At 41.5% G+C, this 17,569-nt stretch overlaps 1 protein-coding gene across 1 annotated transcript in view; it reads right to left on the bottom strand.

The window, feature by feature from the left end:
- Zdhhc9 (zDHHC palmitoyltransferase 9) overlaps positions 1-12,252 on the bottom strand; it is a 35,311-nt gene extending 23,059 nt beyond the window's left edge. The window contains exon 1 of the mRNA XM_090327234.1: positions 12,064-12,252. Coding sequence (XP_090183360.1) covers positions 12,064-12,230 — 167 coding nt within the window. The 5' untranslated portion in view covers positions 12,231-12,252. The remainder of the gene's footprint in view (positions 1-12,063) is intronic.
- Positions 12,253-17,569: the final 5,317 nt, after the last annotated feature.

The following is a 17,569-nucleotide window of genomic DNA, read 5'->3' on the forward strand; positions in this document are numbered from 1 at the left end:
TAGTTTGTGCATTTCAATTAAAAATTGAAATACTTAGCTGGGTGTGGTGGTTCACGTCTGTAATCCTAGCTACTCCGGGGGTTGAGATCTGGGGATCAAAGTTTAAAGCCAGCCCTGGGCACTGAAGGGCACTAAAGAATGTGAAACTCTTTTACTGATAATTTTCTCTCTTTTTTTTGCCAGTCATGGGGACTGAACTCAGGATCTGAGCATTGTCCTTGGGTTTTCTAAAGGCTAGAACACTACCAATTGAGCCACAGCACCACTTCTAGCTTTTTTCTATGTATGTGGTACTCAGGAATCAAACCTGGGTCTTTGTGCATACTAGGCAAGCACTCTACCACTAGGCCAAATTCCCAGCCCAAGGATATGAGACTCCTATCTACGATTAACCACTAGAAGATGGGAAGTGGGGCTCTGGCTCCAGGTTTAGGGCAGTAGCCTTGAGCTGAAAAGTTTACGGACAGCGCCAGGCCCAAAGTTCAAATCCCATGACCCCAAAAAAAGTTCAAATACTCCATATGTTAGTTCTATAACTGAAGTAAGCTGGAGGGTCTAAGAGGAATAAATTTTATTTGAAAATCTGATAGCAATTCCCAAAAATCAGGGTATCCTCTAATATCCCTAATATGTCTTAGAGAAAGACTAGGTCTGCCATCCATGAAAGAAAGCTAATTGGTTCTGAAATTCCCTAGTACTTTCCATCTATATTACTTCTTGGAATAATGACATTCATACACTTCTGGAAACAGAACTCTCCTTTGTCATCCAAGTAGCAAGAGGCCTTTCTCCTTCCAAGTAGTTAGAAGTTCCCGTTCTCCTTTTATAAATAAACACAGTCTTCCTTTTTGCCACCTGAAGAGATATCATTTTAAGTCATCCTCTACCAACTTCTTCACTTGCCTCTGGCTTCCAAAGCCGGTCTAGAATCCTATATGTCCCAATATGCCATGTAGTGGCACTGACCAGCAGTAACCAGCAGTGCCAGGCTAGGTTAGTGCGTCATGGCCCATCCCCCACTGCAGCATGCTAGTTCATTAGAGGGATGATAATGACACAGACTTCAATTCATATGGGGGGAAAAGAACCCACAAAAGATTCATGGTGTTGCTTATAAGGGAGGAAGCAGATTCCATGGCAGTGCTATGCTTCAAATATTAGAAACTTAGATTGGTGTTCTATATGATACTCTGCCTCTTACTCTCCCTAAGAGCTTTCTTGTTGGGTTTTTATATGTTGTTTGCTCTTTTATCAGTGCAACCACTCAGCCAACAAGTAGGCATTGGCATAATAAAAGGAGACAATAAAAAATATCAAAAAAAAGAAGAGGAGAAACAGAAGTTGATTTTACTGGGAAAAACAAAACGTATAAAACAGCTAAAGAATAAAAGAAGCCGAATAACCAAGTGTTAGAATAGCAATTCAGACTAAGCACTGTAAGTGGACAGAAAAGAGCTCTCTTGGGGAGCTGGTGGCTGCTCCAACTGCATCTGTTAAGGAGAGCTTTTAGGAAAAACTGTGATATGAATAAGATTTTGCTTAAAGTCCTCCTTGACATGATTGGCTGTTTATCTACTTACTACTACGTATTATAGGATGAACACCTATGCTTCCACAAAATTCATGTAAAATGTTAACTACAATGTGATGGTCTCTGGAGATAGGGTGGGACCTTTTGTAGATTATTATGTCACCTAAAAGTTTCACCTTCAAGAATGGGATAGGATTACGAGCTGGGAGTTTGGCCCAGTGGCAGAATGCTTGCCTAGCATGCACAAAGACCAGGGCTCGATTCCTGTACCACATATATAGAAAAAAAACAGAAGTGCTGCTGAGGCTCAAGGGTAGAGCTCTAGCCTTGAGAAAACCCAAGGACAGTGCTCAGGCCCTGAGCTCAAGCCCAGGACTGGCAAAAAAAAAAAAAAAAGAATGGGATAGGATTAGTAACGCACATAAAAGGGATCTGAGAAAACTCCTTTGCCCTTTCTGTGGTGAGGACACAGCAACATGATAGCCATCTCTAAACCAGGAAGTAGGTCCTCACCAGATACTAAATCTGACAGCACTCTAATCTAGGACTTTCCAGACTCCAGTACTATGAGAATATCTTTTTGTTGTTTACAAACAACCAGTCTATGGAGGTTTCTGATACCAGCCTTTAGAGCAAAATAAACACACAGAATCATTCATAAAAAACACTTATTCAAACCTTTATCTAATAATGTAAAAAGTATTTTATATTGAGCACTAGTGGCTCATGCCTATAATCCTGGCTACTCACTGTACAAAGCCAGCTCATGTGGGAAAGCCCTTATTTCCAATTAATCACAGAAAAAGCTAGATAGTGCTATTATGGCTGAAGTGGTAGAGTGCTAGCCTTCACCTAAAAGGAGCTCAGGGACAGTATCCAAGCCCAGAGTTTGAGCTCCAGGACCATTAATAATAGTAACAACAACAACAACAATAAACATGCATTCTCATTGACATAAATTAAATGTAAAAAGGCCAAGTTTAGGCCAGGCACAGTGGCTCATGACTGTAATCCTACCTATTCCAGAGGCTGAGATCTGAGGATTGCAGTTCAAAGCCAGCCAGGGCACTAAAGTCCGTGTGATTTTTATCTTCAATTAACCACTACAAAACCGGAAGTGGCACTGTTGCTCAAGGGGCAGGGCAGTAGCCTTGAGTTGAAGAGCTCAGGGACAGTGCCCAGGCCCCATGACCACCAACAAAAGAAAAAAAAAGGACAAGTTTATGAAAAAAAAGCATGTATTCTGCTTGTCACTGGTGGTTTATGCCTTTAATCCTAGCTAATCAGGAAGTTGAGTTCTGAAGATCATAGTTTAAAGCCGGCCCCATCGGGAAAGTCCATGAGACTCATCTCTAATAAAGTACAGAAGAAGGAAGAGGAGGAGGAGGAGGAGGAGGAGGAGGAGGAGCAGGAGCAGGAGCAGGAGCAGGAGCAGGAGGAGGAACAGCAGCAGCTATGCCTCAAATGGTTTAGCACTTGAGCAAAAAAAAAAAATAATAAAGCTCCGACAGGACCCAGGCCTTGAATTAAAGCCCCAAGGACCAGCATGCACACGCATGCACACCCACACACACAGACACAGACACAGACACACAGACACACAGAAACAGACACACACACACACACACACACACACACACACACACACACACACACGATATTTTGAGCTTCAGGTATTGACCTCCAGTTCTCATAGAAAAGAGAGGAGAGTGGAACAGGACAAAAGTTGAAGTCTTCCCAACTCTGTAGAAAAGTGTAGCTCCAGGGCCAGGTGTTTGGCCTAGTGGTAAAGTGCTTGCCTAGCATGCATGAAGACCCAGCTTCGACTTCTAGGTACCACACACAAAAAAGCTGGAAGTGATGTTGTGGCTCAAGTGGCAGAGCTCTAGCCTTGAGAAAGCCCAAGGACAGTGCTTAGGTCCTGAGTTCAGGCCATAAGACTGGCAAAAAAAACAGTGTGGTGGCTCATGCCTGTAATCCTACTCAGGAGGCTGAGATCTGAGGATCAAGGTTCAAAGCCAGTCTGCGTACAAAAGGACCTAAGACTTTTATCTCCAATTAACCTCTAGAAAATAGGAAGTAGGGCTTGGCTTAAGGGTAGGAAGTGGTGCTTGGCTTAAGGGTAGGGCGGTAGTCTTGAGCTGAAGAGCTCAGGGACAACGCCCAGGCTGAGTTCAAGCCCCAAGACCCACAAAACAAAACAAAACAAAAGAAAAGCATAGTACGGTCATAATGTATGTTTGGCCAGGAGTTTGAACTGGTGGTAGAGTGCTTGCCTAGCATGCATGAAGACCCAGGTTCGATTCCTCAGTACCACAAGTGGTAGAGCTCTAGCCTGGAGAAAGTCCAAGAACAGTTCTCAGGCCCTGAGCTCAAGCCCAGGACTCGCCAAAAACAACAAAAAAAATTGTGGCTCCAGGCACGGTGTTATACTAGAATACCAGTGTCCTATAATTACTCTTTCTATCCTAGCATCCAATCCCTAACTCAGATTCTTTTCTTCAATGGAGAAGAAACACTTAAAATTTATACAGGAACATGATACATAGTAGCCATGTATAACAGGCAGCCACCAAAGCAAAGAATGCTGAAGCCTGCTCTCCTGCTTCTTGGCAGGAAGGGAGGTACACAACTCAGCTTCCTCCTCTTTATTCTCTTCTTCACTGTCTTCTTCAGAAACATTACCAGGTGTCAGCACATGCTCTGTATCACCTTCTTCTTCTACTTTGTACATGTGGCTAGACCAGACTCAGCTTTCTTTCTTTACTTAAGAATGCTAAGGCAGGCTAGGCACCATGGCTCAGGTCTGTAATCCTAGCTACTCAGAAGGCTGAGATTTGAAGATAAGGTTTAAAGCCAGCCCAGGCAGGAAAGGTCCATGAAAATATTATCTCTTATTAACTACCAAAAAGCTACAAGTGGAGCTATAGTTCGTGGTAGAATGCTAGCCTTGAGGGGGGAAAATTGTTCAGGAACAGCATCTAGGACCTGACTTCAGCCCCAGAATCAACAAAATAAAGAATACTAAGTCAACAACAATACCACTGGTCACAGGATAAAGATTCTCTGCAAGTCCCAACCCAGATAAGCACAAAGCATGAAACACAAGGTTCTTCCGAGAACATTCGGAGTCTTGCTGAGAGAAAAAGTTCCCTTTAACACTAAACACATGACTTAAAATCAGCCTCCAGAGTTACTGCTATGTGAAGGATTAAGAGAAATTCAGAACCCTCTTTTGATTTCATAGCAATGAAGAAAATAAACCAATAGAGACACTTTCAATTCTGAGGCGGTAAGAGGTCCTCTCTCAGAGGAGCTTTGTAACATATATCCATGCAAATCTACTCAGTAGTTGCCAGGTTTCAGTTATAATAACAAATTTCAAATTCAATTCAAATTCAATTATAGAATACCTCTAATTAATTAGTCAGAACAATTACCTGCTGCCAACTACATTAAACTCCCAAAGTCTACATGCCAGTATTCTATGATTTTTCATTGCTTTATCTAATCATCACTGTAAGACCCTTATCTTCTCACTGCTCCATTTCCAAAATATCTTAGTGATTATCCTGAACTAGCCCAGGCCAAAAACAAACAAACAAACAAACTATAGGAGTCTACAGTTCGATGAAAGGAAACTGAACACAGTGTCATACACTTTTCATCCAAGCAACAAAAGGAAGCCTAAAGTAGGTGGATATCAGTCCATACATGTGCCCAGGTAGGAATTCAGACACTATCTTTTTTTGCCTGTTCTGGGGCTTGAACTCTGGGCCTGGGCACTGTCCTTGGACTTTCTCAGGGCTAATGCTCTGCCACTTGAGCCACAGCACCACTTCTGGATTTTTCTCTTTATGTGGTAACGAGGAATAGAATTCAGGGCTTCATGAATTCTAGGCAAGCATACTACAACTAGGCCATACTCCCCACCTCTCATACCCTATTTGGAGGTATGGCTCACTCTTCAGGCACCTGGGCCTTGTCGCTATAAACACTAGTATTCTGCCATGTCAAAGTCTGACTTTAATCTATATAATCCCGTGATTCCTCAAACCTGGTAACATTGTGTTGTAAGATCTTCTTTTTCTATTGCATCAATTAATGAGGACACCATTTTCCTTCCATCAAGGTATTCTACAAAGTAACAAAGTAAGGAACACATGATTCAATTTTTCTCCCAGTCATCACCTTGGCAATGGGATCTAGGAGTAGCTGCAGCAGCAATCCTTACACTAATCCTTACACTTGTAACTTCACAGTTCAAGACAGATAACCCTACTCCTCCAGGAAGGCTACCAGAATGCCATGTCAGAATGCTGTCCATTTTCCACAAAGATATCTCCATTTTCTAGAAGCATGAGTTTGGGAGACCAAATAACTGAGGCAATATACACAAATACTAGCTGGAAGGAACCCAAAATATGCTGGTCCACATTTGACTAGTAGGCACAGTGTTAGTAATCTGAATGTATTTCAGATTTTATAGCCAACGGTGACAGGCACTAGTAGCTCACGCTTGTAATCCTAGCTACTCAGGAGGCTATGATTTGAAGATCACAATTCAAAGCCACGTGGGCAGCAAAGTTGATGAGACTCTTTCTCGCTTGTGGAGCTTGGGCCTTGCCGCTGTCCCTAGTGCTCTGTAACTTTGAGCCACAGTGCCACTTCCAGTTTTCTGGTGGTTAATTGGAGATAAGAGTCTCATGGACTTTCATACCTGGACTGGTTTTACCTGGACTGGTTTTGAACCGCAGTCCGCAGATCTCACCCTCCTAAGTAGCTAGGTGTGAGCCCCCTAGCACCCAGCTTCCATGAGACTTTTATTGCCACTAAACTACCAATAAAGTTGAAGTCGAGCTCTGGCTTAAGTGATGGAGTGCTACCCTTGAACCAAAAGGCTCAGGGGCAAAATCCAGGCCTTGCATTCAAGCCCTAGGACCAGCTCAAAAAAAAAAAAAAGATGAAAAGTAAATAGTGTAGTGTCCTTCAGAGATACTGGATGGTAAACAGACCTTGATGAAGTAATCTCTCTTCCACAGGCCTGGTTTCTTCACCCACATATGGATGAAGCAAATCTCCAAAGCCCTTTAAATCTCTACTGTCCTGTGATTCTATAAATCACAAATGTTAATTTGTGTGTGTATGTATGTGTGTACATAATCATGGGCGCACACGTGCACATGTATGTGTGTGAGTGTGTGTGTTGGTCCTGGGCCTTGAACCTGGACTTTTGCACTGTCCTTGAGCTTTTTTTGTTCAAGTCTAGAATTCTACCACTTGAGCCATAGGTGCACTTCTGGCTTTGAATGGCAATCTTCAGATCTTAGCCTCCTGAGAAGTAGAATTATAGGTACAGGTCACTAGTACCTGGAAAAACTGTTAAATTTTAAGTGTATCAAGAATGTATTCTGGAGCTGGTCACGGTGGCTCATGCCTATAATCCTAGCTACTCAGGAGGTTGAGATCTGAGGATCATGGTTCAAAGCCAGCCCAAGCATGAAAGTCCATGAGACTCTTATCTCTGATTAATCACCAGAAAACTGGAAGTAGCCCTGTGGGTCAAGTGGGGAGCAATAGCCTTAAAGTGAAGAGCTCAGGGACAGTGCCCAGGCCCATAACCAACAATAAGAACAAAAGACTATTCTGTCAACAACATTTATTTTCTACTTACTTTATGTAAAGCTTGGAAGAAGGTATGACAGACACTACAAACATAGGTGGTAATCTTAGTTCCTGAAAAAGCTTATCTCCAGTTGTGGGGGGGGGACAAATAAAAAGTAGAATCACTGTAGAACTCAGAAATGCAAGAAGTGTAATAGATTATTTGTTGTAATGAGTTATATGTGTAATTAAAGGAACCTGAAAGGGACAGAATTTGGATGGGTTAGAAGTGGGACAATTACTAAGCAATGCTATAAAGCTTTATTCAGTTCATCTAATTCAATGACTCTTCTGCCAGTATGCACATGAAAAACACCCATGGGGACCAGGCTAACAGAAACTGGTCTAAGTGGTGCCTTGGTATGATTTCCTCCACAAATGTTAAAGTGATAGTGTAAATGTTGATCATAGAAACAGGCTACTTTCTATTAAGAGCCACAAGAACACGCTGTTATTGTATCTGACTTCGTTTTCTGGTATATTGTATATACATTTATTTGTGTATTTGAAATAGGGAAGTGAAAGGGAAAAAACAAGAAGAGTGGGATGGGGTGGGGGGAGGGAAAGTGAAAGAAAAACATGGGAAGGGGGAACAATGTTCAAGAAGTAATGTACCCCTAATAACGAATGTAACTCTAATCCCTCTACATGTTATCCCAACAATAAAAATGGAGCCACAAGAAATTCTTAGGAGTTGAACACAAAGGCACAATGTCTATGTGAATCTGATCATACAAAATAATATTTATCAAAATTAACACCAAGAAATGGAAATGAGATATTTTTATTGCTGTTTATGTTTTCTTTTCTTTGTGCCTTTTGTTTTTTGTCTATTTAACTCTGAGAGAGTAAGGAGGGGCACAGAAATGGAGGGACAAATGTAGCTGTGGTACTCATTAGCTACTATGTTGAAAATGAACTAGATAACTTGTGGGAGGGTGGGAGGGAAAAATTTGGAGATAGCGAGGGAAGAGATTACATTGTCCACAAAGAAATGTACTCTTTACCTGACTTCTATTAACTGTAACCCCTCTATATATCATCTTTATAATAACAATTTTTTTAAATTTAAGAGCTACAAGAAAAGTCTGAAGACCTTGATTGTACTCAAAGTATGGTCATAAAATAAAAAGAGAAAGTTAGGAAGCCAATTCCAGAAGAGAGTGTGCTTAATCCTTTCCAGAGAACTATGCTTTGCTAGGAAATAAGTTTGGCCAAATACAATAGTCCTCCAATAGCTAGACATCTCACAGTTTGTCAGTGTCATTCTGCTATAGTGTCCGGAGACTCTATACCAAATTGGTGGTTATGTGTTCACCATATAAACTAGATAAGATTTGAGCAGAAAGGCCTACAAATGGTTCCTGTGTGTAAAGCTAAAATGGGCACATACATTCACATTTCCTAAGTCATTACCCTCAAAATTAATTAGGAAATCCTTGTTCTTTAAGCATTGTGTAATTTTCACTCCACTTTTAAACTTAAATACATTTACCATGAGGAAAATTACTTTTCAATACTGTTATCTACTGGCAACCTATGTTCTCCTTTATGTGTTCTACACTCTTCCAGTTAGACATAGCTATAAAGACTTTCAGATTCCCAGAATCTTGAGAGGTTTGGTTACTAGATCGTCCAATTTCTCTGTGATAACAGTCCTGAGGGATGGCCACCCAGCTTCTTCAAAAACACTTTGAGCAATTTGGAGCTAACTGGTCCCAGTGGAAAATCTTTTATTGTATTATTGTGTTTTATGTATTCAACATATATCCCGTCCACTGAAAATTACATACCTCTCTTTTGAAAAGTCTTGATTTATAAAGACAAAATCTAAAATTACAAGGCTGTGCACTAGCAACACTAACACTGCATGTTTTTCATAAAGGGTACACACATGCCTGAGCAGACTCCTCAAGCCATCTGGCTGACCCAGAACCGTGCCACAGGCAACCTTAAATCAGCTCACACTTGTACCTAAGCACCTGCTGCAAGCAGGACCTTGTTGCTAAATGAAAATCCAGATGTATCTGAAAATTTGAACTATCTAATCATAGGCAAAAATGTAACAGCCAAATCTGCCACCAGTGGCTCATGCCTATAATCTTACTTACTCAAGAGGCTGAGTTCTAGGATCCTGGTTTGAAGCCAAATCTGGCAGGAGAGGCTCTGTAAGACTCTCATCTCTACCAAACTGGTGGAAATGAAGTTATGGCTCAAGTGGCAGCATGCTAGCTTTGACCAAAGGAAGCTCAGGAATAGAGCCTAGAACCTAAGTTTAAGAACCAAGACCTGCATACACACAAACACACGCACACACACACACACACACACACACACACACACACACACACACACACACACATACAACAACCAGAGGATGTGGATTCTGTACTCCTGGACAATTTAAGAATGTAAACAGCCAGCCATTCACTACTCAGATGCCCTCACCTGTATATACATATATCTACATGAATATACTTGTACATTTATTTACAAATAGAGACTGCATCATTTTCAGTATAAAGGATTCATCATGAGGGTCCTTCCCAGTTTGATCAGATTTATATTTTTCCATTCTTCTCATAAACTAACACATTTATTTACTTATGTCTTCCCTCCCCCAGCCCTATCTTCAAAATATTCAGATAGTTAGAACTGTCTTCGGCAAGTTTTATAAACAGCCTCCCTCTTTATACCTAGAAGCAAAAGCCAAGAAATAATTTGGGGGCAGGGAAACATCTTGGTAGAAAACTCAACCTGACTCTGTCAAATAGTAACTTTCTAATTATAAGCTTTATTCTCGTGGGTAGTTTTCTTCAGAGGCCTTCAGGGCCCCATGTAGAACAGATCCAAGTCAGAGTCTCTCACTGGCTCCCGCATATATAGAAAAAAATGTTATTATCAGACAGCAATAGCTCCAAATTCCAAATTCCCCTGGCCAGTGAAACCAGAGATTTCCTAGGACCAGAGCTACCAATCCACTCAGAGCCTGGAAACAAGTCACATCTCTTTCATGAATGATTCCAATCATAAAAATTTAACAACAAGGCAGTGAGTGACAAAAAGAGCACAAGAAAGGAAGAAAGATAGTAAAGTTCAGCTTTGCATTTCCTACAAGAAGCAAGACAGGAATGAAGCAAAGAAACCTTGGAGATAGAGGTGAGAAAAAAAATGAACTGTCTCATGTTATGTACATGTCTGCCTGCATATGCTCATTCATACCACACAAAAGGCCCTGATGCATGAACAGAAGCATGTATACACACTTAATCATAAAATTCAGACTGGTGAACAGCTACGAAGCCTTCAGTAATCTGCCTGTCTCCACAAAATGAATAGTAACAACAAAAGCACCTTTAACAAAGAACTACTCTGACCATACTTTGCTAGGCCTGTAAGAAATGAGAAACCCTCTCTTGCTCTGATGATACTAAAGCCTACTGCAACCATTAAAAAAGTTTGACAAATCAGTCCAAAAATCATTCTGAATGTACTAAAAAAAGTCTATAACCCTTATAGAAGGGCCAAAATGAACCCCAGTTGACCAAAGCTTACTTTGAGTCAGTGGGCCAAGGAGGCCCTCCTATCTGCCCTGACCACACCCCAGCATGGGAGTTCCATTTCCACATCACTCATATACATGAACCACTGCAGAATCATATCAGGTGTGGTTCTCAGTGTACACACACATACACACACACACACACACACACACACACACACACACACACACACACAATTCTTGGTTCCTCAAGGCCCTCCCTTAGTAATCCCAAAACAATTAGCACTGTTCCTATCCCTAGAGTGAAGAGCATTCTCAGCACACCCAGCAGTTATGCCACAGTGTCCTAGAATCCAACTGGCCACCTCCCCTACTATAGTGACCTACACACACTTCAAATACTCAACATTACACCACAGAAAAAAAATTAAGTCCAAGGCTAGCACCAGGCATACACACAATAGAGGGTTTTTTTTTTACATCGAGTGATTTTTGAGTAAAAGAAAAAGAAACTCGCTTTAAAAAAATTTTTTTAAAATGTGTGCTATATATACAATTAGTTTGTGGTATAACTTGGATTGGAACCAATTTGCAAGTTCCCAATTCAGTTGGCTTTTTATTAAACAGCTAGGTAAGAGCTAAGGCTTAATGAAATAAGACCCAAAGTAACAGTAAATATTGTTGAGTGGTATTGTAGCAATTCAGGGCCCTTCCAGACTTAGAAGGGCTAAAGAGAGAGGAGGAAGTTTGCCACTTAGCTTCTGTTACTGAGAGGAAGAGATACATATTTTGAAAGTAACTCCTTTTATATTTCCAAAATTTGTCAGAGATAGCCTTAAATTGGTACTTTAAGTTTGCTACCAAAAATCTTGGTCTTTTTAGCAAGTATATATTCTGCTATAACCATAAAATAATGAATTCAGTTGTCATGACCAAAAAACGTTTCAGGAAACTCCTAAGAAAGATTTTTCCACAGGGGTGGGGGGAGGGAAATGGGGACCAAGACATGAGAAAGGGTATTAATGTTTATGAAGTAATGCACCTTCTATCTGGTGAATATAATGTACCCCTTCTATTAATTACAATAAAAATATATGAGAAAAAAAGATTTTTCATTAGGCCCAAATAATCAGTGTAGGACTTGCTAGTTCACACCTATAATCCCAACTACTCCAAAGCAGGGGCAGGAGGATCAAAAGATCAAGGCCAGCCCCATCGAAGTATAGTGAAACCAGACTCAAAAACAAAATACAAAAAAAAGGACTGAGGAATTACTGTAGTATTCTTGATATCCCCAAAATCCTGGGTTCAATCTCCATGTACTACAAAAAAGTATTCATAATCAAATAACTCATTGGAAACTCACTCAAAAGCGAAGAAGAGGGTACATGTCCCCAGAATGAGGAAGAGGGTCAAGTAGAAGATGCCCTTTTGCCGGGCCATCATGACACGACCATCACAGCAAAAGGTGTTTCTGCCGGGGAGTTTCTCCCATTTCCGTGTCACCTTCTTTCTCACCACCATCACAGACATGATTGGAGTCTTGGTCCAAGACAATCTTTGTGGCTACAGGAAAGCAGAAATGGAAGCTGAGCCCAGCTGTGAAATCACGTTGACTGTTATTGCTGCTACAGGGTAAACCATCATCAAAAGTTGAATTTCTAGTCCTAAGAAAAAGAAAAAAAATATATGAGGCAAAAATAAGAAATTACAATTGAATTTTCTTTTCCCAGAAATAAAAAGATGAACTGTGCCTGAAAAGAAGGGATGGGAAAATTCCATTTTTAATCTGTTTGCACTCTGCAGAAGAATGAAAAATTCTTCAGAAAAAGAGAAGGGGGTCAGTATTTCTTAAACAAATCCTGTTTCCAAACTAATACTGATGGTTTTGTAATCCTAGAACCTTGAGACCAGAGCAAATTTGAAACTAACAAGTAGTTTATTCTGTAAATTAGTAAAGAGAAAGGAAATAACTTATTCAGGGTCACATAGCAGCAAAGCTAAGACAAGAAAAAGATGCCCAGGATACTTTCCATTACACCACAATGTTCTTTAATCTTCATTAAGAGGGCTCTAAAAATAATGTTTCTGTCCTTAGGAGTCACTTCCTCCCCTCTTCCATTCTATACCTTCTTCAATTAGCCACTCAAATATGAATCATATCAAGGAATAAATCACCTTTGGACAGGGGCTGGTTGCTCATGCTTATAATCCTAGCTAGTTAGGAAGCTAGGTCTAAGGCTTGCAGTTCAAAGCTGGTCCAAATAGGAAGGTCCAAATAGGAAAGTCCGTGAGTATGTTATTTCCAATTAATCAGTAAAAAACTGGACATTCATTTGAAATATGTAAAAATCAATGTTAATAAATTCTTTAATAAATTTTTTTAAAGAATGAACATGGAGCAGGTTCAAAGAATACAGCACCAACCTTGAGCAAAAAAGCTAAGGGACAGCTGAAATGAAAGGCTGACTTTAGCAAGAAAGATTCTGGAATGGTCGGCAATTGATGATGGGTGGAGAAAAGACGGCAGCTAAGACAAGTCAAAGGGCACCTTCTGGGAAATTTCTTAAGTAACATCCTGAATTCCCAGGCCTACCCTTTCTGAACCAAGGCTATCCTCCTGTTGTCAGGTATGGGGGCTGTGGCCTCTATTTAGTGACACCACATGCCCCACGCTGACAAAATGAGGCCGAAGGCTGCAGCCTGACTGACAAGAGAGAAACAACCAAGTCAAGATCATCCTGGGCGGAAGAGGGCAAAGGTCCAAAAAGGTACTAACCACTGAGGGAGGAAGGTCTGAGGCTTGGGAAAGGGGAGGGGACACTAGAGGTGCAGAGAACACTTCCTTTGTGTAAAACTAAGCAGGAAAATAATCCGCTGCTCAGGAATTGACCCAGTGAGAGAAGAGAGGTCGGAAGGGGAACCTGGCCTGAAAGAACAAAAATCAAAATCGATAGGAAAGCCACCATCAGCCAAGTATCAGAGGCCGAGTCCGGCCCAGCCTGCGGGTGCGGCCTCCGGAGGCCCGCCCTGCCCCCGCCACGCAGCAGACCACCGCCCCAGGCAGGTTGGGACACATGCCACAACCATACACTCACGTTTCCACACCCTCTACACACTCACACCCACCTCGCCACGTGTAGCCACCCCAAGGCCAGGGCTCTGCCTCGGGCGAGTTAAGAAAGGCGGTGCCAGCCAGTGTCTCCAAGTCCCCACACACAGCAGAAGAGGACACAGCCCACCGCGCAGCCGAGCCCAGGAGACCCCCGCCCCCACCCCTTGTTACCTGAATAAGGAAGATCGAACTCGGCCACAACTGATGGCAGGAAGTAGATTGTCCCAGGGGACCGTGTCAACTGCCAGAAGCGGCAGTGGACTTCTCCTCCCAGGCAGGGAGGCTGCCTCCTCCTGACAAGGGGCCCAACGGTCAGGGCCCTAAACCAGCTGTGGCAACCGCCCACCGCTGGCCGAATGGAACGCTCCTCACGTCACCAGGTCGCTCCAGTAGTTGCTCGTTCTCCATTGGCTCAACAGCCTCAGAGCCCCCGCCCTTGCCGCCCCAGCTTTCAACTACCATTGGTTACTCCAATCGCCACTCAACAATGCCTCCACCCTCTCCCTCCTCCCCTCTCCCTGCTACATTCCCACCTGCCAAGCCTCTGCCAACCTCTCCGTGGGGCTGAGCGCCAGTGTAGGAAATGCTTCCTTCTATTAATATACTTATGCAAAGACAGAGGCTAAGGGTGGTGCCAAAGGACAGGGAGGAACCGGACCAACCACCTCCTACATACACACGTGGTGAGATGCTGAAGCAATACCAGCTCCCAGATATGGATGCTCATACTGAAATATATCTGCCCTGGGCCTCCCCAGTCCTACTTGCATTAAAAATCAATCACAGTTCAGCATTTTACTGCTTATAGACATAAAGTCAAGTCCTAAGCCTCCCTACTCCCACTCAGTAACCAGCTTCTCCCAATTACCCTGCCCTGCATCTCCAAGGCTTTCAGAACAAAACATACATTTAAAAAGAGCTTGAAAAGGATAACTGTTCCCAAGAACATAGAATCATATTTTAATGTCATAAACAAATACATGACATTAAGACAAGTATTTATTTACTTAATGTATTGAATTTATGTCAATTCCATTCTAAATGACAAAAAGTACTCCATAATAAAGTAAAAATTGCTCCCCAAAAGGCTGTAAATTCTGATTACAGATGAGATTATGATAAGTAGTGGTGGAAAGAAATCTAAAGCAAGATTCCCATCCACCAACCAGATTGATTATTTCCTTCTGCCACCACCCCCTGCATGCTACCAATCCTAGTAAGACCAGAATAGGAAAACCAATAGCTATGTACAGTATTACAATACAGAATAAATGTTACAAGACAGTAAATCTACTATGACACTTATCTTCCAAATAATAGAAAAAACTACTAGTAGAGACAGTCTAGGTTTTCCTGAGGTGACAAGTTTCCCTAAGGTGAAGGTATCAAGAATTAGTATATAAGAGATTGCCAAAGCTCTTCCCAAGGCAGTTTCTTAATATTTTTAATACACAAAGATTATTTCTCCTTTATAATATTTGGGTTTCATAAAATATGAAACAAAAAGTACATAATAATAATAATTACATTTGATGTTTTATGGCATCTTTCAATCAAAAGTAGAACTTAAAATTATGAACTAATGGTCTTATGAGACGTTTTATAAGAAATGTGTAGAGGAGGGCCGGGAGTTTGGCCTAGTGGTTAAAGTGCTTGCCTAGCATGCATGAAGACCCGGGTTCGATTCCTCGGTACCACATACATAGAAAAAAGCCAGAAGTGGTGCTGAGGCTCAAGTGGTACAGCTCTATCCTTGAGAAAGTCCAAGGACAGTGCTCAGGCCCTGAACTCAAGCCCAGGACTGGCAAAAAAAAAAAAAAAAAAAAGAAATGTGTAGAGGAAACTATGTTTTTTGTTTTGTTTTTGTTTTGGCAGTCCTGGGCTTGAGCTCAGCGTCTGAGCACTGCCCTTGGACTTTCTCAAGGCTAGAGCTCTACCACTTGAGCCTCAGCACCACTTCCGGCTTTTTTTCTATGTATGTGGTACCTAGGAACTGAACCCGGGTGTTCATGCATGCTAGGTAAGCACTCTACCACTAGGCCAAACTTCCAGCCCGAAACTATGTTTTTATAACGCTTATTATTCCTGAGCACTACAGCTGATTACAATCATTGGTTTATTACTTCTGAAACATATGTTCAGTATTATGACCTCCAGTGTAACCCCTTTGGAGTCTGGAGGGTGCTAGTATGTGGAAAGGTTACATATCTTACCCCTATCAGCTCTCTGGATTCCTAAGCCTGTGTGTATCAGATGCCATTAAGAATCACATGATCAGCACAGCTGCCATCCCTCTGAGTGTGAGCAATCACAATTAAGCACCCAAACATACTTTGTCTATAGCTCAAGTACAGGTGAAGGCTGAGAAGCCCTGCAATACATGTATCATGGCAACACATTCCTGAGTTCTGCCTTTCCCGAGCTTGGTTTACATTCCCTCTGAAATTAAGGGGCTATGTAAGTCAGGTTTAGTTTTATTTATTTATTTATTTATTTATTTATTTATTTATTTATTTATTTATTTTGCCAGTCCTGGGCTTGAGCTCAGGGCCTGAGCACTGTCGTTGGACTTTCTCAAGGCTAGCACTCTACCACTTGAGCCTCAACACCACTTCCAGCTTTTTTTTTTGCTATGTTTGTGGGGTACTGAGGAATCGAACCCGGGTCTTTGTGCATGCTATGCAAGCACTCTACCACTAGGCCAAACTCCCGGCCTCCAGTTTTTTTTTTTTAATTTTCCAATCCAAATATTTCATAGCATTTCATTCAATTTAATTATATAATATAAAGTCTTATTATGACCATAAACTGATATTCTTTTTCTTTTCTCTCTGTTTTTCAACAAAATTTTCACTATATCTATCCATCTAAATCAGTGTTGACTCCTCTGAGAGGGAATTATAGTCATTCAATGAGCATTAGAAACACCATTTCATAAGACAACTCATACCACAATGACATATATTCTGATGTGCTTGGTTAAAAATCTATCTGCATTGTGTGTGTGTGTGTGTGTGTGTGTGTGTGTGTGTGTGTGTGTGTGTGTGTAAAGTGTTATTGAAGGGCCTCATATCCTGAATGCTATGACTTGGTTAGAACATGCCTGTTTCTTGCTCCAGAGAGACTATTCAATACTACAGTCAAAACTAAGAGACACAAATCAGCCTCTACCCTGTATTTGAGCATATGATGGCTCCTTTTTTCTTTATTTTCTCTAGCCTTATCCCCTCATCCTTCTTAACCTTCCCACATTCCTTTCCCACAAAGAAACCCCTTCCTACTCCACCTATCTTCCTCACACTCCTCTCCCTAATTTCTGGTTGTAAATAAAGCATGTATTTGTAGAAGGAATTGATAGGCAAACAGTGGAATCTCCTGCCCACATATGACCAATCAGTATTCTTGAGCAATACCTGCTTCTCAGAGGACTGAGATACTGTTGCTGACCTAGAAGAGGCAAAATGATATGCAGCATAGAAAGAACCTAAGTCATACAGCCACACAGATTGAAGTTCAAATCCTAACTCAACTACTTAATACACTGTGCTGCCTTTGGCAAGCAATTTATCCAACTTGTGCTTATTTTCCAATCCATAATATAAACCTATTACAGATCGGCCTATATAGCAAACAATTGCAGATCAAAAATTATCTGGAAGGAGCCGGGAGTTTGGCCTAGTGGTAGAGTGCTTGCTTAGCATGCACGAAGACCTGGGTTTGACTCCTCGGCACCACATACATGGAAAAAAGCTGGACG

The sequence above is a fragment of the Megascapheus bottae genome, chromosome X (assembly GCF_031878675.1).
Source record: "Megascapheus bottae isolate mThoBot1 chromosome X, mThoBot2.hap1, whole genome shotgun sequence".
Lineage (NCBI taxonomy): Eukaryota > Metazoa > Chordata > Mammalia > Rodentia > Geomyidae > Megascapheus > Megascapheus bottae.